A 23,076-nucleotide genomic window follows, 5' to 3' on the forward strand; every position below is an offset into this window, starting at 1 on the left:
AATCTGCTCAACTAAAACCATATGAAAAGAAGGTCATTGATTCTTTGCAGAGGTTTTGTGCAGATAAAGGCCACTGGACTGTTGCAACAGTCCAGTGGCCAATGTAGGATCCTGTGAAGCAATGAAGAAAAAAAACTGCCTGTGCTTTGCCCGCTCTGTTGGCCGTAATCTTATTTTAGCCACTACGTAATGGTTGTTGAATTACATAATTGACCCTTGTCTACCAGCTATGAATGCACTGGCTGTTTTAGAAGTGAGTGTAAAAGGGGCCACTTTGTTTAACGCCAGAGGTAGAGGAGAAGAAAGTAATATATACTTAGAGAGATGAAAGTCACAGAGGGGAAAAAAATGAATGGTAGACGAAGACTGTGGTAATGCAGAGGAGGAGAAAAGGCAGTCTCTTACCTCTTCAGTGCTGATGAGCCACTCCCTTATTGCGCATGCACTGATGCACCGACTTCCCCTGTGCATGCACGCTGCTGTGCAACATAATTATGTCACAGGTAGCCTTTTTTGTTTTTTGCTAGTGACAAGGTTTCAAGGATAACTTTGCCCTCATGTAATGCTCAGACTTCTGTTCTGTTGCCCTTTTATCTCACACAACATTCATAATGTGACATTCAGTCACATCAGGACTACTTATCCTGAAATGTCTTGCTGAGAATATGACTTTTAATCAGATATGTTTGTTTCCTATGTCTTTGAGCTGATCTCTGCAGGAGTAATGCCCATGAGTCATACAAATTAAATAACATTCTCTTTGTACTGCACTGAGGCATTTTACACCTCACACGTGTTCTGCTCAAACCCTGCTCCTTCCTTCCAACCCACTAACACACAGCCTTTCAGTGCATGTGCATTTAGCCCTGCACTTTTTCATACTTGTGGATGTTCGATTTATATGCCATCATGTCCATAGGTTTGAACCTGATGTGGTTGGAATGCAAACTTTATGTTTTAATTCAAGGCTTGAGTTGGTTAGATGCTGGGAAAGGATTAGTGATCCTCCATTTCAGTTGTCATCTGTGGTCTTTCATGCTGTTTGGTGTTGCTGAGCTGGCCAGTGCATTCCTTCTATTTAAGAATGTACCAGATTGTTGATATGGCCACTCCCCAAGTTTTTGTTATCTCTCTGATAGGTTTATTTTGTTTATTCAGCCTAATGACAGCCTCCCTCACTTTCATCAACATCGCTTTGAGAGTTTCGGTAAAAAGATGCCAAATACAAGTTGAATCAACTCCAGATCTTTTGTCAGCTGGCCATGGCTTGTCAGTTAGATGTCCAATTACTTTTGAGCCTATAAAAATAGGGCTTATATATAAAAATGTGTATAATTCCTATATAGTTAATGCGATACTTTTGTTAAACACCTAAAATTCAAGCTGAAGGTCTGCACTTCAATCAAATCTTAACTGTTTGATTTTTAAATCAACTGTGATGGTGCACAGACACAAAATTACAAAAGAATGTGTCCAAATTCCTATGGATCTTACTGTGACCTTTTTGTGACCACAGGATGCTTATTAAGAATAAATATGTATAAACACAACATCGGGGCTTTATGTGTTGCCACATCAATTTTGTGCTGGCTAAACATTCAAAGATAATGTGATGATGAGCTGAAAGACTTTAAAACTGTTGAGTTATTTTCTTTATAGAGCCGGCTGTCGGCTAAGTTGTTAATCTAAACATCTGTGTGGACTTGACATCCCAACACACAGCACATGCTCTACAGTCAAGAGTTCCCTTTGGTTTTGTTTATCCTGAGGTGCTAGCTTACTGTCAGCTCTGCCAGCTGCAGCTAAAACCATTTGGTCAAGGTTGGAAGAATCTAGTGTGCGTGCTTGTTTATACTTGCTGAAGAGCAGATGTATACTCTGTAGGCCTTCAGGTGCAGGGCCATGCTCTTAACCGTGTTTCTCAGTACTTACATGCTTGCTACTCTTTCCAGGGTGTTTCACATTTATGTTTCCATTGCCTGTTTTCTCTGTTTTTCCATCGTTGCAGCCTTGTTCTTAATTTCCTGTTGAAGTGTGTTCCTTCTTTCTTTCTTTTTTTTTAAAATTTCTGCTCCACACTCCCTCTCCTCCTCCTCCTCCACCTTCACCTCCTTCCTTACCAGACCACTGGTTTTACTTCTTCTGTCTTCCATAAGGTCAGTATAAACTATATACTGGTGCTTATAGCCACAGTTTGTTTTTTGTTTTGTTTGGTTTCTTGCTTTGTTAGTTATTCAAGAGCTTTAGATTCCAAGATCACTAAAACAGGATATATGTAATACATATAATCATTTTTTGGGAGTTTTTTTTAACATGTGTGTAGTTAACAAAAGAAAAATCCTGATCCACTGAAGCCATGCCTGCTCTTTAAACAGTTAAATGGTTGTGCTGCATAAGTGGGTACATTTGAAGAATGTGCAACTTATTAAATAATTTTTCATATCCGGCCAATTTTACATTTTGATAAGCGAGCCGCTACCTTTGTTATGTGGCCACATTTGGCCTTAAGTGTTAACCACAAGAGATGACTAGACCTAATACAGGAAAGTCAGGTTACCAGTTTTAGATGTCAGGCTTTTGTTGGTAGCAGCGTTGTGATATAACAACTACTGGAAAGTCCAAACTTGACTTTTTGCACAGTAGATTTAACAAAATGCAGCCACACTGCTGTCTTATTTGATGTGGCGTCAGTTTGGAGCCAAGTCTAAGCAAATTTTCAGAAAATGTAATCAAGCTAGTTTTCATAATAAGGTTTGAGTAACTCCACAGTTGTGAAAACTTGGGAGTGTTCTTCAGAAGCAGCCTGTTTCTCCTGCTGCTCAATGAGTTAGTCATGAAAAGCTGTTGTAGCAGTGCCTGCTGTTGTCTCACCAATGGGAATTTAATTGGATGAGAGCATATTGACCAAACAATCGACCAGATTTTGAGATCACAGTCTGATATGTCTAAGTGTCTTATTTAGCTTTTATTTTAAATATATATAATGTTGGAAAATAATATTTTGAATATGTTTTAGCTGCAAGTCAGAGCACAATGTGTAGCCAGGCCCTGTAATTTAAGGCCATTTGCCCCTATTCACACCATTATCATTTGAGTTCTGTTCCTCATTTGTTCAACACTGGGTTTCATTTATGCACTGCATTAACTTTCTTTTCTGGTTCCCATGTGAACTAAGAGATGAGTGGGACCAGAGGTTTGTTTGATTCAGTTTTGACAACCATGTTTCATGCGGAAACACTTGTGGGAACCAACTTTTTTTTTTTCTTTTCAAAATGTCTCACTCATTCTCATCTCCTTTCTGTCTCGCTTTCTCTCTCTCTCTTCGCATCTGATAGGTCATACAGGAAATGGTTCTGATAGCTTCCTGAGGAAATTACACCCACTTCCTGTCTGTGTGCCTCCCCATTTGCCACCTTGTCCATTTTTTTTCTCCAAGTCTTTTCTCAGGCTCCTCAAGGATCAGCCACTGGGGGAGTGGAGGAGCAGCAATACTGCTAGAAATCCCCCAGTTAGTGCTAATGAGGTTGAGGCCTGATGAGCAAGCCAGATAAACCATACAGCAGTACAAACACAGCAGGCAATGGCCATTAGCTGTTGGGTTATTTTTGGATGCTACCCTCATAGCATATAGAGAACAGGACACAGCCTATTGTGACCAAGTATAAGAAGGGAGCAGTGACCTATGCGTATACAATGGATTCTGTAGCCAGGTGCACCAAGTAATTGTAAACAAGTCTACATCTATCTAAATTTAGTGTTTTCAGTACAGGATGTATGTGTCTACATCAACTGGTTCCTCACAAATTTCTCATATTTTCACTTAGAATAATTTCTTACTCTATCAGATATTTACTTATTCCAACTTGAGAGCCACTTGCTCACACTTCCTTTTTTTCTCTCTCACAATCTCTTGGGTGGTTCAGTTTGACTTTTAAAGCACTTTCAAAATATCAGCAAACCCTTGACCTGGTGTGAAAACCTTTTCTAATCTCTCTGATTAAGAACTTCAAATTTGACATCACCAATCGGGCTGACTAGCAGTGTGGTTTGTTGCAGAAATATGAAATCTTTTACTGCAATAGTTCAACATTTTTTTTAAACTAAAGCATAAAAGGAAAAGAAGGGATCCTAAAGTTCCCCTCAAGACAAAAGTGTATTTTGTTTATTGTTACATCACATTTGACCTCCATTGTGTTCGAGGAAGCATGCTAAAGTTTTACTCCATTAAGCGGTTTTCATTTTCAATTTCTAAGGAGAGAAAACTACTGTGTTCAAATCAAATCAAATGTGTAAGGATGATTTTGTGATAGCATAACTAGTTTGTAAACTCCTTGTTGTTGTGTTGTGAACTTCAAAAGTGTCAGTGCACAGTTACTAAGAGTGGACCAAAAATCATAGATTTGGGATTTTCGCCTAAGCAAGAAGTAGAGGTAGTTTAGAATTCGGGAATTGAATTGATTTCTGTGTGTGTGTGCAAAAATGAAATACATGTCAGACACAAGTTATTATGTAAAGCATGGATTTTAAACATCTCTTCTGAACATTGGATTCTCTTTGTCTGTATAATATTATGTTAACATAATGTTGCGGTGGAGATTGCTCCTGTGGTTCAGTAAGCTGAATGTGTTTTTTCTTTGGATAATGAACCTTTTAGTTCTTGGTTTTAAAAATGTTGCCATGCCATTTCTCCTCTGCGGTGCATCATTTAAACGTATTTATAACACAGGGGGCTGACAGCCACTGCCATGTGATTGCAGGAGTTTGATTGACAGGTGCAAGCCCCTCCAAGGGCTGCCGAAGATGCAGATTTTGGGGTGATGTCACAGTTTGACGACTCCACTCTTCTTGGTCATAAGAGTTGTGCTAAAAAGCTCATTGTTTTAATGTTTTGCAAGTGAATGTGGGGTTTACATGAGAGCTGAGGCAAGTGTGGTCATGCTGCAGCAAAACCTTGGTGACCTGGTGGAAATATAAAATGTTAAACTGTGCAAGCTGGTTGCTGCTTTTTTTTTCTCCCATCTTTTTTTCCAATTTGAAGTGTTAGACCTCTGCATGGTCTGAGATGAAGAGGAATGCTTTGTAAAGACCAGCTGTCAGAGAGCACACACACAAACACACAAGTTTACCAGCAGCTCTCTACAATAACATAGGAATGGCCCCCTCCCATATACGTGCTAGGTCCTAATGCACACACATACACACACACACAAAGGCACGTACGCTTGATGGCTATCATTAGATTGATGCCACCTGACACTTAGTACTGGAATGTGATGGAAGGGAGGGGTGGTGGGCAGCTGCCGACTCAGGAGCACCGGACCTGATCTCCGCGCTTCTGTGACGCTCTGTTCAAAAACTCACACCCTTCCTTTTTTTCCCCTTAGCAACGTCTGTATCAGACTGGAAAGACGCTTGCAGTCTAGAGCTTATGCCAGTTATCCTGTAATGTATGTGATGGGCAGAGGGTCTGGTTATTGCTCAAGACCCAGACTGTATCCATCTGTTGTCTGAATTGTGCCATATGCTGGAATGCACCACTTGGCTCATTCTGGTCAGAGGAGTCCCTTCATAGTCCTGACCCTGCAATTAGCTTCCCTCTGCCTACCCCAATTTGTCTTCCAAAGTGTGAACTTGTACTGCAGCTCCTCTGAAATCAACCAAGACATAACAATAACAAAGGCTCAGATTTCGCTGTCCTGTAATAAGGAGACTGAAATGCTGAGAATATTGTCACTACTGTCAACTTTTTGCCCCGATCAAGTGTCTATAAAGGGTAAGTGTCCACATGAAGGTGGTCACTAGCTCTATAAAGAAGTTAAGAGTTTCACAGTCTACCTATCAGGGTGTTCAGATGAAAGTGGTGTCGGCAGCATATGGCATAAGCATAACAGGCAACAGATTGATTTTACAAAGGAAAAAAAACCTAAAATATTAGAAAATTAAGAGGGTTAACCTATAATACAGGCTGAAAGCAACACAGAATCTACAAATACAGCATTGTGACTGTGCTGTACAGTAGTACCAGTATTAAAAGCATTTTATGAATGTTTATATTCTTTAAACATTTAGTCAGTAATAATGGGGGAAACTACTATAAATAACAACTGCTATAGCTACTATACCAGTATAGTAAGTTTGTGCACTTTAAGACAGTTGTAGGCTCATTTTTTCAACTGAAACTCCAGTGGGGTTTAATGGTCAGACAGTAAGTAAAGAATAAATATAAAATCTAATTCAAACAATTACTTGGTATATGTGAACTTTAGAACCTCTTAGTGTACACTGAGCTCCATGGATCTTACAGGATTGCTGATGCAATTTTCTGGTGAATTGACTGGTTAGTAGACATTTATTTTGTACCTGTAAGCGCTGCATAAGTTACCATAGCAATGTACCCCGTTTTAAAAGTTGACCACTTTCATAGCACTGAAAACACAGTATTAGTAATGGAGTTACCTGGTTAAGCCCAAGTCCTACTTCATATTATGACCCTCTGGACATATACATAATACAGTAGCAACTTGTCCATAATAGCCTTTATAATAGGTATTACTACTGATTAAATAAAGCTAATTATTTCTGGTTACTTTTGGTTAAACTCAATAGGAATGACCAAAATTGTTCAGGAGTTCTGGGCACTTTTTGCCAAACAGAAGTAACCAGAAGTCAATAGGAATGGCTAAGTTTGCCCAGGATTTTCTTTCTCAGTTCAGTTTTTGTTGTCACGCACCTATTGTTAAAACTTGAGTGTGTTAAGAAACGTTCACATAGGGCTGTTCGATATAATGATATATATCGGATGACAATATAAAAACGTGTAGCGTTTCATTTTACGCTATCGTTTGTTTCGTGGTGTTGCAAAATAAACTGTTTACGGCAATATTTTTTCATCGTTTTGATGGTCACTGTAGTGGCTATATTAATTTCTTAAAGTTCTTTCTTTCTCTTATATTTTATATAACCACACTACAGACGGACAAGCGCCTGTTTTTATGCGTTGTGGTTAACAACAACGATGGTAACAGCATCGCGTGTCCGCTTGTTTATGTTCCACATAAACCTTTCACAATAAAGCTCAAGATCCTGTTGAGACTTTTCAAAATAAATGGAATCACGTGAAAGACCAGATTATTTACGGATGAGAATTAAAAAAGAGCCGCCAAGTGCTAAAAAATAAACCTTAGACTCAAACGTTAGAACAGGCTTTTCCCCGCAGCACGCTGTGTATTAAATACTCACAAAGAGACGGCGGCCTTTACAACTTATGTCTAAAAATGTATAGTTTCATACATCGGTTAAAACACTCGACTCCAGGTACATAACACACAGCTGGAAACACTTCCTGCAAGACGAGCTGCCCGAGATTCACAGAATTTACAGAAAATGTTACATTTTTGTGATTTATATCGTTATCGGAACGATAGAATTCTTATATCGGGATGTGAGATTTTGGTCATATTGCACAGCCCTACGTTCACAGCATGTTATCTTTCCAGTAAATGGGTAGATATGTTTTTCCAGCACTACTCATTATCGTCATGGTGTCAGAACTTCTTCAGTGGCATGATAAGGTATCTTTGATGGTCTCACTTTAGTATGGCATTGGCGGTTGGGTCTATGGGTGTGAAAAAGAGGAGACGTTTCCCTCTGTGTCATGTTTGTGTATGTCCCTGCAGATGTGCGTTCATGGCCCTGGCAGGCCTGTGTCTCTCTGTTTGGCTAACCCCTCCTACGCATGTTGCTCCAACACTGGCCTTTCTCAACCTGCAGCCCACTGGAAATGGCCATGAATGAACACATTCTCTCACTTTCTGCCTGTCTCCCAGTTTCACTTTCTGCCTGTTTGCAATCTTACCCACTGTTTCACTCCCTCACTTTACCAGAGCTCACGGTGACTTTCATGTCTTTCTCACCCCACTTATCTTCTATTGAACACATACACTGAAATCAGGCCATAAATCAAATAATGATCATCTGCACAGTCACATTTCCTTATAAACTCTAACCACTAAGTGAGTTATTTGTTCCTACTTAACAGACATCATGCAAAACCGCATATGTGAGCAAGTTTACAATGGCATAAAAAGTGTACTTAAAGTATGAAAAGACACTGAGAAACTCTGTGGACTTCATGAATCATTTTTTTTTTTTTTTTAGAAGAAGCTAATATAGTGAGTTTATCAAATGTCTTACAAATTACTAGTTATGTAACTACATTGATGTAATAATCCTGAGAATTTAATATTGCTATAACAGGATCTTCTTGTCTACACTGGTTAAAAAATAGTAAAAGTACAATTACCGCAGTATAAATGGCGATGCAAAGCTGAATAGCTGACACCTTTTCATAGTTTGCACTGTATACAGATTATAATAGGAAACTTGCTGTAAAGAGCACAACACTTATCCAAATCTGACTGTCTTTAGTCTTGGCTCTGGGCTAGAATAGAATATAAAGCTCTATATCATTAGTCCCTCCTACACTAAATACATACAGGTACTGTGCTATTTAAACAAAATTAAATAGAAAAGAATGAATGCAAATGAGTCCTTATACTAAAGAGGTGCTAGATGAAACGTTCAAATATGCTTCTTGCTAACATTTGGTCATGACTTTCTCTTCTTTTTCCCCCTCCTATGTTTTTAAGATGAATCAGTTTTTAACCATTTTGTCTCTGTACTCACTGTGCCTTGTGTTCTCACCTAACACTACAGTGCAGCTTTTTAACGTGTGTTTGTGTGACTGTGTGTATGTAATTGGGTGTTCCCTGGTGGCGGCTCTGGGTCTGCAACCTTCAGAGGACTGAATACAAGGGCTGTGTGTTGTTTGTGTGTTTTGGGGAAGAGGAAATGGTTTGGGCTGTAAAAGGGTGCGGCTAAATTGATGTACTTTTTCCCATTCATCATTTTCTAAGCAAAAATTTGAATAAACCTTTTATTTCCAATTACTTGAGCTGCATTTTTAGACCTGAAGAGCTTGTGTCCCAACTAGAGGAGAGATTTCTGCAGAGTGTTTTTACTGAACCCAACACAAGTCTGGAAAAATAAGGGACAAAATCTGGACACACTTCAGAGAATGTGATATTTTCCAATGCATGTTATACCCCAGGGAGAATTGAAGGAAGAAGTAGAATCCAAGGAAATCTCTCTAAAAAAATAAAAAAGGAACAAGGTTGAAAACCAATATTTAAAGCCTGTTATCTTCAAGTCATCAGCCAGCACTGCATTGCAAACAGCAGTATAAATCACTGTGTGGACTCCAGAATTCTTCCTAAACCTATCATCAGTGAACACAGTTTGTCACAGGGTCCATAATTGCCTATTAAATAAATTAAAGGTTCACTTAAGAAAAGTGGGAAAACTTGAACCCATACCCTGGGTTTAAGAGTAGATGGCCATATAGTTTCTCAGTAGATAGTTCCAAAGCCTCTATCCATAATGGTACTACATGGGAGATGCAACAAGGCATGGCTGTCTTATTCATCTATAAAGGCCCCATCAATGCTAATGTATACAAGTTTTGCAGCAGCATATGCCACCATCCATATGATGTCTTTTTCAAGAAAGGCCTTTCCTATTTCAGCAGGGCAACATTCAGTTCATGTTACAACAGCACTGGTCTATGGAGGGAAGAAACCCTGGTGCTAAACTGGACTATGTTTTCTTATTGAGTAAAAATTGTAAAACAATTCCGAAAAGGTTGAGTGTGGTTATAAAGGTACTCACTGTAAACTCATAAGTTCAAAACGGTTACAACCTCACCAAAATTAGAAATTTCCCCTTGTGGGACTAATAAAAGTATATCAAATCAAATCAAATGTAAAGCATCCCTCACTCATTATGAGCCAACCAGCTGACGCACAGATGGATATGTATAAGTAGCTGCTCTCCACATTTGTGCAAACGGATAGTAAAGGTCAACTTACTAACTTAGTTCCAAAAATACAACTATATGTGATTAGCTGTCTATCAAATTGTTACCTGGGGCGCCTCTAAATGGATTTCCTAAACTTTTTGGTGCTGGACTCTAGAGATAAGTTTTTGTTCTCATGTCCATACCTATAGTAAGTTTAGAATCACGTTTAACATCTTGATCCATACTCAATAATCCAGTTAAAGTAAATCCCAGAAAGATGATTGTGTTCATCATTCTATTTTGATTGTTATGCAACTGTACTGTTTATAAGGTTGGAGAAACCTGCAGTGAGCTGAGGCTGAAGAAGTCAGTGATGAAACATTCTCCCACGGTGCCTCCAGCTGAACAGAATCAACTTTCTGGGAATCACCAGTTAACGAAACTTGTATATTTTTTTTAAACACAAACTTCACACAGAACAGGACGTTTTAACCCAGAACTTCTTAGAGTAAGGCAGCAGTACTAACCACACCTATCTTGTCTAATATACTTTTTTTTTTTTCATTTGTGTTACGATGGTGACTATATTAACACAGTCTCATAAAGCATTGTCTTCTAGTCATTAAAAAAAACAATTTTAAATCAAATTCAGAAATACAGTTAGCAATAGTTCCTTTTAAAAGAAGTAGTAAGGACATTGGTAAGCATACCCCAGCTTTTCATTTAACAGGTATTAAATTTAAAATGAACAGATCTTCTTTAAAAACATTTATAAATTTTTATTTAATAGCACTCATTGTTAGTGAAAAATAAATAATGCATTGAATTTTTGTGACTTTCTTGGATTGTATGAATGGGATTCTACTTAAAGCAGGTCTCTGCTTCTAATACAAGGACCACAACTATTATGGCCCATCAGGATTGTCTCGATCTCTCTCCAGAAGGCTGGTTTAGAAGCTGTGACATTTTTCCCCATCTTTCTGCTTGAACTTGTAGAACACTGGGAAAGTTCACTGTGTGTAAACTGTCATCTGGCTTTATGTCTGGCTCTGCTCAGTGGGAGCCCAGGACGTCAAAGAGATACCCTACCACTTCAAAGTATAGCACATAACTTTTGCTAATTGTTTTGTTTTCTTCCCCTCCCTGCCTCTTTCTCCATAGCAGGGTGTGTCTGGACCTCAGTGCTCTAACCCAGCCATGAGCATCATCGGGGCTGAGGATGAGGATTTTGAAAACGATCTGAATGAGGTGAGTGCAGAAAACAGTGGCACATGAAGGACTGAATGTTACTTGATCATCATATCTCAGATAAGTTATTCCATCTCCTTTTACACCTATTTATTTTTGTCTGTCTCAGTACGTGGAGGACCGGTCCAACACCTTTGACCACATAGAGCAGTTGAAGAGTCGGCCGACCCACCTGCTGGTTTTCCTGCAACATGTCATTCTGCAGTTTGACCCTGCTCCCCTGGTGAGAACTCACATTATGCAAGGTCCACTACAGCCAACAAGCTATATGAAACTGAGATAACACAAGCTTCCACAGAGCAGCTGCTGTTAACAGATATTTTTACAAAGTTAGTGACGATAATGATGAGTAACTCTAAATGTAGAGTTAGTATATCACCTTTTAGATATGATCTAATCATGAAATCCAAATCATAATAGTCATCAGTTTCTGTCTGGCTTGTGTGAAACACATGAAACAGCTATTTTGATGTCCACTGTACCTCAGTGTGGATTAAGACTGTTTTACCTATGAGTCCAATTTTATTTTTCAGAGTTAATATTTGGATTTAGGATAAAGGTTAGAATTAGTTGTTGGTTGGGGTTAAATTGGAGACCATGGAATGCATAATACCGATGAGTAACCCCCACGGGAATAGTGAAAAAGGTTTGTTTGAGTGTGTATGTCAGTGCTGATCAAAGGCATGCCTGTCCTTTTCCCTTTATTCTGCATGCAGAGAACATGACCCACCCAGGTACTGTTACACGTTTCACACCCATGATGTCCTCCATCACCCCCCTGCTTTTCCCTCATGTTTGTCACGACATGAGTGGTGTAGTCTGTTAACAAAATATTTGTAATTCTGCAGCATTTAAGAAAATGTGGTTTGCATCAGTGGTTGCGTGCTCAATTTGCTTTGGGGTTATAGTGCGTCCACTAGACAAATGCAGGTTGGGGTATGTGCATGATAATATCTGGAGGGGTCAATAACTATTTTATGGGATACTGTCATTAGGATTCAACTATTAAATTGATTTCAGTCATTTTGTGTTAGACATGTAAGCACACTGAGTCAAACTGAAGTTAGGTTTTTATGTCTGGCATGCCTTTATGTGATGTAGGTGTTTGTGATCTTTAGTGGTCATGTCAAATAAAATTGTGACAGCTGTGGTCATAAATTGGCACAAGTAGTTATTTTAAAAGATTTTGGAGCTATTCAGTACTAAATAAAATTGTCTTTTTCCCATTTGTCAGCTCTGTTACCTCCATGCTGAGCTCTTCAAAAACCTCAGTGCCAAAGAGACCAAAAAACAGTTTGGGGATTTTTACACAACCTTCTTGGACAAGGGTGCAGTAAGTAGCAGACTACTCAACATTTCTGTCTTTTTTAAAGCCGTCTCGATTATCAAAAATTGGCCCAAATGTTTACACCTTTCATAGCCAAAATAGAGATAAAGATGTAAAGCTTGAAACATTAAATTTATTGCAGACTTCATGCAAAAAACACAGAAGTCACTCTGATAATTAAATACAAAGTATTTTATACTCTTTATACTCTTTATCTTATCTGTCCTTATTTACCTTTTGCTGTAAATTGAGTTATAATTGCACTGTAAAAAAAAAAAATGATAACCACTAAAATGATTTCTTCCCTCAGGTTCTTTTGGCTCATGGCCTGGATGATCAAACTGCTTGCATGATTTGAAATATACCCATAATAACAGACTGTAGGGTTGGCTCCCTGTCTATGTATTTTTAGATTATTGATATTCCCTTAATTCTTAGCTTTAAACTTATCTTTGAGCTTCTTAACTTCAAGGTTAGTAAGACAAAAGTAGCCTTTGTATGATCAGTACAATATTGTGTTTTATTTTTCTAATATTATGAATTTACTGAGCTGCTCAGCTCAATAAATAAGGTAAACTTATGAGAGAGGAATCCATTGTTTTTGTTTGCTTTGTCTGTACAGTATCTGTCTTGCACACCTGGCCCACATTACTGTCTGTTATATTTGCTCCTCAGAGCTCATGCACTGTACATGTCTATCAGTTGAGTCAAACTCCCTGCCAGCCCGTACAGCCTCACAGCTTCCTGTCAAGATCGTGGGAAAGCCCTGTAGAAGGAATCATCTTCGCTCAGTCCCTCCTTTTTTCAGGGTGAAAAAAGAAGGGACTGAAAAAAGGAGGTTAACCCTCTGTTAACCTATTGACGTAAAGTTGGCCCATGTGGTTATTTTCATGTCAATGACAGAGCTGACATGAGCACAGAGCATCCCCCTTTGGAGTATCTGTTTTTTCTCTTATCTATATTTCCTGTGTTAAAATGCCACCCTATGGTGACATCTAGCTACTGCATCACAGGGTTTTACAAAACAAACCGAGAATCCATACTGTCAGTTAGTCTGAATGTTGTCTGAATCGTATCTCATTTTTCTATTTTTCACTCTGTATCTTTTTGTCATTTGCTTCACATTGCAGGTTCTGAAAGTGGCAGTACCAGCTCACGTAAACTCAGAGTTGGGTAAGTTATTTTCCAGTGATGTTTATAGATATAAGTCAGTGCATTGTTGTTTTGTTTCTCTCTAGTTTTTGACTCACTCTTTCCTTTCTCTTTTCCGTCTTCTCCCTAAGATCGATCCCGTCTAGATGTGCTCACAGATGATACCCAAAAGCGCTTCGCTCAGGACATTCAGAGCGTCCAAGTTGCTGAAGTGGCCAAACAGTTGGAGGATTTCAGGTGAGAACTCTACTCAGTCTTTCCACTCAGTCTACTCAGTCTTTACATACTTTAATAAATTGGCAAGTAGTTAATAAATGCACAACAAGCATCTCACAACATGATTAGAACATCCAGGGTTGGGATTAATGGCTGATATGTGATCAGGGACATTCTTGAAACTTTGGTTAATTAATTTTTAAAAAATTACTACAATAATAATTACACTTTTTATTGATCTAAAGGTTGGTGTTGTTGGTGTTTCTCCTCACTAAAAAAAAAAAAAAAGAAAGCTTCCGTTTGATGATCTGTCTTGTTATTGTCTTTGATACATTTTCAGTGAGTTACTTCAAAACAAGCTGAAAAATCATTTTCAAATTTTGGTCTCAAAAATTTCTATTGTTTGTTGTTGGAAATGAGAGTTAAAAGGTGTAACAACACTTATCTGGACACTGAGCTGCTTTAAATTACCATCTCAGTTCTTTTGCATTGTTAACCCAATAACTACAATTCGGCATTACTCAAGTAACTTGAAACAGTTTTTTAAAGTAATTAATTGGATTCAACTTCTAGGTCTAAAGCTATTTATGAATGTTAGTATTTGACAACATTCAACAGTTATGTGAACTTAACATTACCGTGCATATCCTGATTGTAGGTATGTAATTTATAAAAATCTAGCCCTCCTCCATTTAGAATTGCAGCAGTGACTAATACACATTAGTCACTAAAGGGAAGATTAATACAAAACTACCAGTGTTTACACATAAAGATTTCAATATGAAATCTTTATGTGTAAACACTACAAAAGGTTGTCTTGTCTTCACATTCTCTGTTAATGACACCTGTGCTTAGGTAAACAGAAATATGCAGGCCACTCTTTACCAAAATCCATATGAAGCACACTGATCTGACATTTGAGAGTAAGATGACAAAGGAAGGTTGAAGGTCATGGAGAAAAAATGAGTAGGTGATTCTAGAATTTAAAAGGTTGCCCATTTCTCAGTCCTAGATTTATGTGTACCTTTTTAATGAATTAGAAAAACATAATGTACTTTGCAAAAGTCTTGAACCACCCCTCATTTTTTATGTGCAAGCTTAAATTGAAATACGGAATATAAGGTAAAAACACAGTTTGAACAATTCAAAGAAACATGAAAGTAAGTATTTGGTATGACCACATCTATCCTTCAACACTGCGTAAACTTCTTTAGGCGACTTTCTTGTCATTTCTTTAAGTACTCTTCAGGAATGGTCCAAAGCTCTTCTTTGGATGCTATCTGCCTTTTGTTCACTTTTTCACCAAGATGAACTCGCACTGCTTCAATGTTGTTGAGGTCTGACCTCTGGAGAGACCAGTCCATGACTGGTTCTATTGTATGTTTTTCTATCTGGATGTGCTTTTACTGCTTTAGCAGTGTGTTTGGGGATCACTGTGATGCTGACAAATGATGCTACTGCTACTCATACACTTACCAGTCGGTATTACATGGTGGATCAAAAGCTGACTGTGCTTTTCTGTTACTTTTGCACAACACTGTCTTCATTTTATCCTTTTAGTGTTAAAAGTTTGAGATGTTTTTGCTAAACTTGATTCTCTGCTCTTGCTCTGTGTTGCCTAGGCAAAAGAGGATGATGGGTATGACCCTCAGTGAGGCTGAGCTAAATGACGTGGACAGCCACTATCCCACCGACCGTGTCCCAACGGATATGAAGGAGAAGTCTGTTGCTGAGAACCTCCTAGAGAAGATGTCTGAGACACAGTGAGTTTTACTCCACTTTTCAACAAATATTTCAGGTATCCAGCCTCCACAAAGTGAAGTTCAAGTCATTTTCTGCATAGAGATTCTGCTGGATGTGCTTAAAATGCCAACGATTACTAAGAATGGGTAACCACTTTACATATTACAATAATTTTTTGTTAGATGTTCTTGAGAGCTATTTTCTCCACTATTACTTTCTGCTGTGCACATGAAGATGACTGATCTGTTGGCTAAAGCTGGTAGTTTTGTATTAATCTTCCCTTATCTTGCTTCTAAACTTCCTTTAAAACTATAAAGGAAAGCGTTAGCATTAGTCGTGCACAAATCCATTTCCAAACAGAGCGTATAAAGCAGGTAACTGATGAAATTAAGCTGACAAGGGACCTGTGATTGAAACACAACAAAACAGAGCCAGAAAGACATGAGGAAGCGGAGAAGAAAAATGGAGTCAGTAGTGCCACGCTGGCAGGAAGGCTCTCCCCTGGCATTTTGCCAACTGAAGGAGGGCTGGTAGTGGGAGGTGGAGGGGGTAAGACAGCAGAAGAGACAAAGGAAAAGAAAGGGCCAGAGGGTTATCAATGCTGGATAGCTCCTGCCCTGAACACAGTTAAAGAAAGAAAGTAAGAGATCTAGGGGAAAGTTAATCTATCCTTGACCCCGTGGCAAACCACAATGTGTTATCCTCTACAAGAAATGAGTCAGACAGAGAGGGAGAGGAGGCCAGGGAAAGGGGCAGAAGACTGTCTAACTTCATCTTGTCAAAGAGAGAAAAAAAAGATCAGCAGAAATGAAAAGAGGTGCACTGTGCACAAGCAGCACTCATCCTGTGAATATAACCACGATGAGAGTGAAGGAGACACAAAAAGCCTGCAAAGGAGTCTCTATCAAAGACGTGATAATTCAGTTTTGACTCACTCAATTACTATCACACAGTTGGATCTTTATCTCCAGTGCACAAACGATTCATTCAGCCTCACTCCATTCAGTCCTGCTCGCTATTCCTCTCCGGCACTCCCGCACTCAGTCACCCCTCTGCACTCACACGCACACACCTCCCTCCATTCTTGACCACAACACAGTGACCTCACCCCATCTGTTTCTTATTGGTCTCTTTGGTGAAGCGAACAAGGCAACCAGTCGATGTGATTGGATTATGCAAGGAAATCCCGGGGAAACCCCTCCCATCCTTTATGTTCATCTCAAAACATCAGTATCCAATTTCCACAGTCTTGCCTGCATGTTGCATCAGACAAAAACATGGTTAAATAGACATTTCCGCTGCGCTGGACCACTTCTGATTTTGCTTTGCAGGCGGCTGACTGAAGAGACAAAGCAGGGCAGAGAATTTTTGATACTGAGGACAGCAGTTTGGTTTTTCTTTTGCAAATCGCCAAGTGTGCAGATTGAGTTTAAAATTTCTGGAACAGGCAGAAGAGTAGCTTTTGAAGCATCTTTTGCACTTTTAATCTTTTTTTTTTTGTTTTAGATTTTTAGTTTTTCTTTCCTTTTTTGGTGGATTCTTAGAATATGATCAATAGCTGCAGCTCTGACCCCAACAGCATAACAATCAGTTTCGAGTTGTATCAAGAAAAGCTTAATCACTTCAGATTCCACAGGCCTAAAACAGAGTTCATAGTTAGTCGAGCAAGAGAAAGAAAAAATGTTACTTAAAAGGAAGAGGTGAGTTAGATGCAGCATCAGAATTACTTTTGTTATTTGTTTCTTTGTTTTGTTTTTTCTGTCTACAATAGTGACATCGCTGACACTTGTCTCTGTTCTTTCAGATCAACAGGTGCCTTTGATGAGGATAAATGGTGAGTCAATGGTGTTGTTGTGTATATATATTTTTTCTTCTTTGTGTAGCAGCTTTGACCTCTGCAAGCCTGGGTGTGGTCCGGCCAAAAATTTGGCATACTGTTTCAAAATGTATGTTGCTGTAGAAGTATGTTAGAAAATCCAATCCAAAAATATATCTTTTTTCTGTATTGTCACTGCACTCGTTTTTACTCTATTTGCATAAAATATTTCTTTTAATGTCCTTATTAGACAATATATTCTCTTAGTGCATATATTTGACTAACCTTGTCATGCATGCCTTAGTGTCTTTAGGCTACTCTCTGAGGACTCCTCGTCCTCTTCAGTTCAAATTCTTTATTGTACGCCTTGTACTCAGGCGGCAGACTCTGAGAAACTGTGCAGTGTCTGGTAATGTGATGCACTTTTGTTCTATGCACATCCCCAGTGTCTCCTCCCTTTCCTAGCTCCTTTAATATCTCCTCGGCTCTTTGTGTGTCTTTTTTTTCCCCTTCCCACTCTTCTGAGCTCCTCCTCTCATGCTCCTCCTCTGGACATCTGCAATTCTCCAACTCCCGCTTTCCTTCTAGTCTTTCATGAAGTTCGTCTTTTTTTTTTTTTTTTTTTTAAACCAAGTGTCTCAACTGTATTACTTGGAGATAGAATAAGCACACTGGTATTTTTGCTGCCATTAATGTGAGGACACATGCGCCTGTAGGGACTTTAAATATAAAAAATATATATAGATATATATTCTGGGAATTTAAGCAAGTTCATTTGTTTAAAAACTATATATTATTATTAACACAAGTTTCTTGTTTCTCCACTAGCCAAACCATCTTTAATGCTGTGGTCTTGTACATGAAACACCTCGGGGTTAAAAACAGGGCAGCTGACAGTAAGAAGTCCAAAGGAGGTTTCTTCAGTAGAAAGACTAAGGTAAGGTAAACTACCAGCATCGGTATCCTATTAGAAAGTTAAATAAATACATCAACAATCAGAACAGTGCAGGGCAATTATTGGCCTGCAGTGTTCTTCTTAAACCGTTTTGTAGTTGAATTTGTATTTTTTCAGCCTTTTGATCTGATTTTAATTTTACCTTATTTTTTTATTTCCTACCTGGTGATATTGCAGCCCAAGATTAAGGATGATATCCCAAAGGCCAAAAGCTCAAGAGTGTTTCCTGTTTTACCAAACTGGATGGGTGTGTATAAATTTTTTATTTTTCCTGTGTTATAATTAATATACTAAACTATATAATATACTGACTTTTAAAATTTGCTAAGTGATGTTGATGAATAATGTGGATATGAAAATATTTTGTCCTACCCTTCTTTCCAGTTACAGTTGAGTCCAAAATTAAAGTGGATGAAGGTAGTCACTGTTCAGAATCCTCCCCTTCTGCTTTTTAACTTGTAGATTGAGAATGGTACTAATTAACCCGCAAGCATGTGTGCATGTCCTGAATCAGTACAGGAAAGCATGTGGGTGGAGCATTGTTTAATTGATGTTGTGCATTGGAGTGGTTCTTTACAAATATTATACTAGCACTGAGTCTTTAAACACTGAAAATGTCATAAGTTTTCATAAATATTTCCTAATCTAAATGGGTGTTCCTCAACTCTTAGACCTTGTTGGCTAAAATCACTTGTGTGGCCCCCTAACCCATACCCATCCAAATCTCGTAGTTGATGACTTCGCACTTTAACTCAGGATTCCCCATTTGTTTTGTGTCTTGCAGAGACTTGCATTAATCTAAAAAACATTGTTGAAATACTTTTTGTTTCAAACCAGTCCTTTTGTTAGCTGCAGAAGTCCTGTCTGTCTGACTTACAAAATCTGCTGTGTGCTGTTTTTTTGTTTGTTTGTTTGTTGTTAAGTGAATGAGGTTCTTTGTGGTCATGGTTTTTTGTTTGTTTGGTTTTTTTTTTCTTCGTCCTCTCAAGCAGACAGGGATAGAGGGTCAGTCGATCGCAAAGGTCCTGGTGCTAAAACCACCCCGAATGACTCTGGAGTTCCCACTATATCGTTGAACAAGAAGCAGAGTCTAATCCCTCCTGTGCAACCTGCGGTAGATGTTGATTCCCCAAGCAACAACGCCACCAGCACGACTACCATAGAGTCACACAGTGATGGTAAGGTTGCTCATTGATACTGATGAATGAGATACACCACAGTTGTTTTGATGTCCCTATGTCTAGTATTTTATTGCACTGCCGCTGTCATGGTGTCATGACATGCTTTTTCAGGAGATTATTTGAAATGATGGTGAAACATTTATCTGGCCAGAAATAGTTTTCAGTTTAAAAGTCTTTTCTAAAATGAAAACATGTTGTGATTTGGGCTAAATTCTAACATTCTCCTAAAAGTCACACCCTGACAGTACTAATGTACACAAGATATAACACACAGGCATTTTATGGGCACAGTGTATCACTATTATATTATACCAGCCTTCAGAGTGATTTGATGTGTTCTTGTAAAATGATTTCCATTATTTCTTTTGCTTAAAACGTAAGGTCAATTTTATTTAACAGAAAAATGCTAAATTTAATTTTCAATTCTTCTAGCTGTCCCAAGCAATCGTTTAGAGCTTCCAAGTCTGCAAGATGACTTGCCCTCTGGGCCTGCAGGTGGGCTGATCGAGCCCATCTCACCCATCTCACCCAGTGACATCCCGCCTGAGGAGCCTGTGGAGAAAGAAAGGTGAGAAGGACGGAGATAGTAATAACAAGTATTGTCTAGGGAGTGAGGTAATATCTGCAGTGTAATGAGTAAGAGATTATAAGCATTTCACAGATTTAGAGATTGTAATCAGATTATAATTAGACTTTATGGGAGACGAATGACCAGGGTAAAGTGGGGGAACAAAATGTGTTTGAATTGCTGAGGCTGGGGTGAGCGTGGTAAAACTCCCCCAGCAGTCTGTCCCTGCTGTGTGCTAGCTTTTGTCATGCTGCCCATTGCTCGCTAGCTAACAGAGTGTTCAGTCTTGAGATGGACCCCGATCAGGTGAACCCAAATCCAGCCTTCTACTTCCAGCACTCTGCCTTTCCTTCCCTCATTCCCTCTTTCCTTTTTCTTTTCCATAATGGCACGTGTGCTCTTTCAAATATCTTCTGTGTTTTTTGTGTCTGCGTCCTTTGCATCTCTTGTTGATGTTTACAGCAGAGCTTTATTGCAGGTTTTGTCGCATATAGACATCAGCTGTGCAATTCTATCTTTTTTTTCTTTTTTGGGGGGGGGTTGGCAATAAAAAGGCATATTTATCCATACTTGCATATTTGTGATCATAATAGTGCCATTGCATCAATATTGACTCTTTCTAAGTCACAGCCATTAGCCTTGTTAAACCAAAGTAAAAGCTTTATAAGAATTTGAATATTGGCAAGTTGTTCTACTGCCAGGCTTGAGACAAAACTTTACACTATGTAATTACATTAATAGTCAAATATAGACACTACATTTAGTTCAGTGTTTTTAGTTCATTAGAGCTTTTTATTTTGTGTGCTTTTCAAGGTGTCTCCGTCTGTTGCCATGGTCAGGGCCCGTCCTTTGTCCTGCTTGTCTCCACCGTATGTGGTGTTAAATGTTGTGCCAGGGGCTTTGGCATCGTTTTTGGCATGCTATTCTGACAGAGGTTTTAAAATTAGTTTAGGATAGTATGGAGGGATGTGCTTTTTGAACGTTATGGTTGTCACTGTGGCTTACAATAGTTGTGTAAAGGCGAGTGTGTAACAATGTGGTGTCCCGTGTTTTTGCAGACGGAAGACAAGGTGGGTGTCAGCGCCTTGACAGAGTCATGGACATGCTTCAGGCCTTATACTGATCGCATATCACACAAACACAGAACACAACACTCACATGCACATGCTCACATTGAGCTTCACAGTGCTTTGCAGATACGTAACATAAACATGGTGAAACATTTTTAACCTGCTTGTGAAAGAATTAGCTGATTGTTGAGATTAGCTGGATTTTTTTGTTGTCGTTGTTATGCATGTTGTGTGAAACTGGAGAACTGCTGAGATAGCTTAAAGTTGCAAAACTGAAAACTTGTACAGTATAGTCTGTGAAGGTTCTCAGTCATCCAGGTCATCGTAGTCAAAGGAGCTTGCAAAGAAAAGCGTCTGGACTTCTTTAAGTTTACTTGAAGACGTTTCACCTCTCATCCGAGAAGCTTCTTCAGTTTGTCATTTGACCTTAGAACTGAAGAAGCTTCTCGGATGAGAGGTGAAACGTCTTCAAGTAAACTTAAAGAAGTCCAGACGCTTTTCTTTGCAAGCTCCTTTGACTGTACAGTATAGTCCACAAAGTACAAGCAATGCCTGGCTAGTTTAACATACCTTTTGTAGATTGGCAGTTTAATGCAGTGTATGAAATATACTTTTACTATCTAAACATATGCATGTCATATCATGCATATTTTCTTGTTATCCATTTTCTTTTTCTCTACCTTTTGCTGATGTGATTTATATTTTTGTGTAAATTCTCTATTGATTTATCTCATCCTCTTTATCATCCTAATTACCTATCTTCATATGTACATCTGCTACGTACATCTACGTACATCTGCTGTCTTTTCCTTCTACTATGTTTTCTGTTTTTTATTTTTATTTTCTGGCCTCACTTTTCCTCTTAAAATCCACACATTTTCCTCTTTTCTTCCTGCTGCTTTCTTTTGTTTCCACCCGTCATTTCTCTTTATTCTGTCTCAAACTGACTCCTTCCTCCCACATCCTTTCCCAACTTCAACCCCTTCAGTAGGAAAGTGGCACGCAGTGAAAGTGCCCGAGTGGACCGACAGTCATCTCGACGGCGTGGCTCTTCTCGGGCCAAACAGTCTCGCTCCCGTAGCGATGTGGACCTGCAGCCACCCTCTTCCACGACAACAACACCTGCCCCGCTCACCCCCCAACACCTCCATCCGTAAGATGGGCAAACCTTCTCTTAATGCCTCTCTTCCTCGTGAGGTGCACAGCAGGGACAGACAGGATGTCAAGTTGAAGTAGGAATAGTGCTGCAGTCCTGAAATAATCAGGAAGCACTTTAAAAATAAAAAATCATTTTGAAGGCTTAAAGCCACCTGGCTCACCACTGTAAAGATCACTTATTTTAAAAGGCACATTTCTGTTTTCTCCTGTTGAAATTGATCACTCTGGCACTGTTACTGACTAACAGTTGCCTGACAGATAGGCTGCTTTCTAATAGTTGACCTGTGCTGTGAGCATCAGGGAGTGAAGCATTTAAACAGCACTCTCATTTACAATGATAACGAGGTTCTTTAGGGGAACGAGGTCGGTCAATATTGACAGTTTGCTAAACATTAAGTGCCCTTTTATTAGCTTAACTTACTTGCTGTTTTCGAATGTAAAGAATTTTGCAGTTTCTTCTTTGATTATATTTTTATACAGTAATAGGAAATGATGCGTTTTTCAAAGTTTAGATTTAATCTCAATTATTCTTGAATCACTTTAAAGCCAAAAAAATCTCGGTTTTATCTGAGCCATTGTCTGTTTTTTATTGGTGAATTATCACAAGCTACTGAAATCGTGTTATTCTCAGTGAACATTTACTACCTAGATTATCTAATGTTAACATGTCCCTGATATGCATTTAGAAAGACCAGCTGTTTCACAACTACTTTTGTTCCACAGCCAACAGTCTCCAGCTGTGCTGCCAGAAAGAGAGTCACATAATTTGATAACTGACTGGTCGCA

The 23,076-nt window shown here is 38.8% G+C and overlaps 1 protein-coding gene across 7 annotated transcripts in view; it reads left to right on the plus strand.

Annotated features, from left to right (window-relative positions):
- The window catches only part of arhgef1 (Rho guanine nucleotide exchange factor (GEF) 1), a 39,049-nt gene that overhangs the window by 6,950 nt on the left and 9,023 nt on the right, over positions 1-23,076 (plus strand). The window contains exons 2-15 of one of the 7 annotated variants that reach the window (XM_084943567.1): positions 11,018-11,104; positions 11,214-11,327; positions 12,339-12,437; positions 13,562-13,604; positions 13,715-13,820; positions 15,422-15,562; positions 17,347-17,376; positions 18,187-18,295; positions 18,491-18,560; positions 18,698-18,730; positions 19,303-19,491; positions 19,927-20,062; positions 21,121-21,132; positions 22,121-22,285. In XM_084943567.1, coding sequence (XP_084799693.1) covers positions 11,054-11,104; positions 11,214-11,327; positions 12,339-12,437; positions 13,562-13,604; positions 13,715-13,820; positions 15,422-15,562; positions 17,347-17,376; positions 18,187-18,295; positions 18,491-18,560; positions 18,698-18,730; positions 19,303-19,491; positions 19,927-20,062; positions 21,121-21,132; positions 22,121-22,285 — 1,298 coding nt within the window. In that variant the 5' untranslated portion in view covers positions 11,018-11,053. The remainder of the gene's footprint in view (positions 1-11,017; positions 11,105-11,213; positions 11,328-12,338; positions 12,438-13,561; positions 13,605-13,714; positions 13,821-15,421; positions 15,563-17,346; positions 17,377-18,186; positions 18,296-18,490; positions 18,561-18,697; positions 18,731-19,302; positions 19,492-19,926; positions 20,063-21,120; positions 21,133-22,120; positions 22,286-23,076) is intronic. The other 6 variants (XM_084943560.1, XM_084943564.1, XM_084943565.1 and 3 more) reach the window with 6 other exon arrangements.

Source organism: Perissodus microlepis, chromosome 11 (assembly GCF_051167445.1).
Source record: "Perissodus microlepis isolate ML-2025 ecotype Zambia chromosome 11, ASM5116744v1, whole genome shotgun sequence".
NCBI lineage: Eukaryota > Metazoa > Chordata > Actinopteri > Cichliformes > Cichlidae > Perissodus > Perissodus microlepis.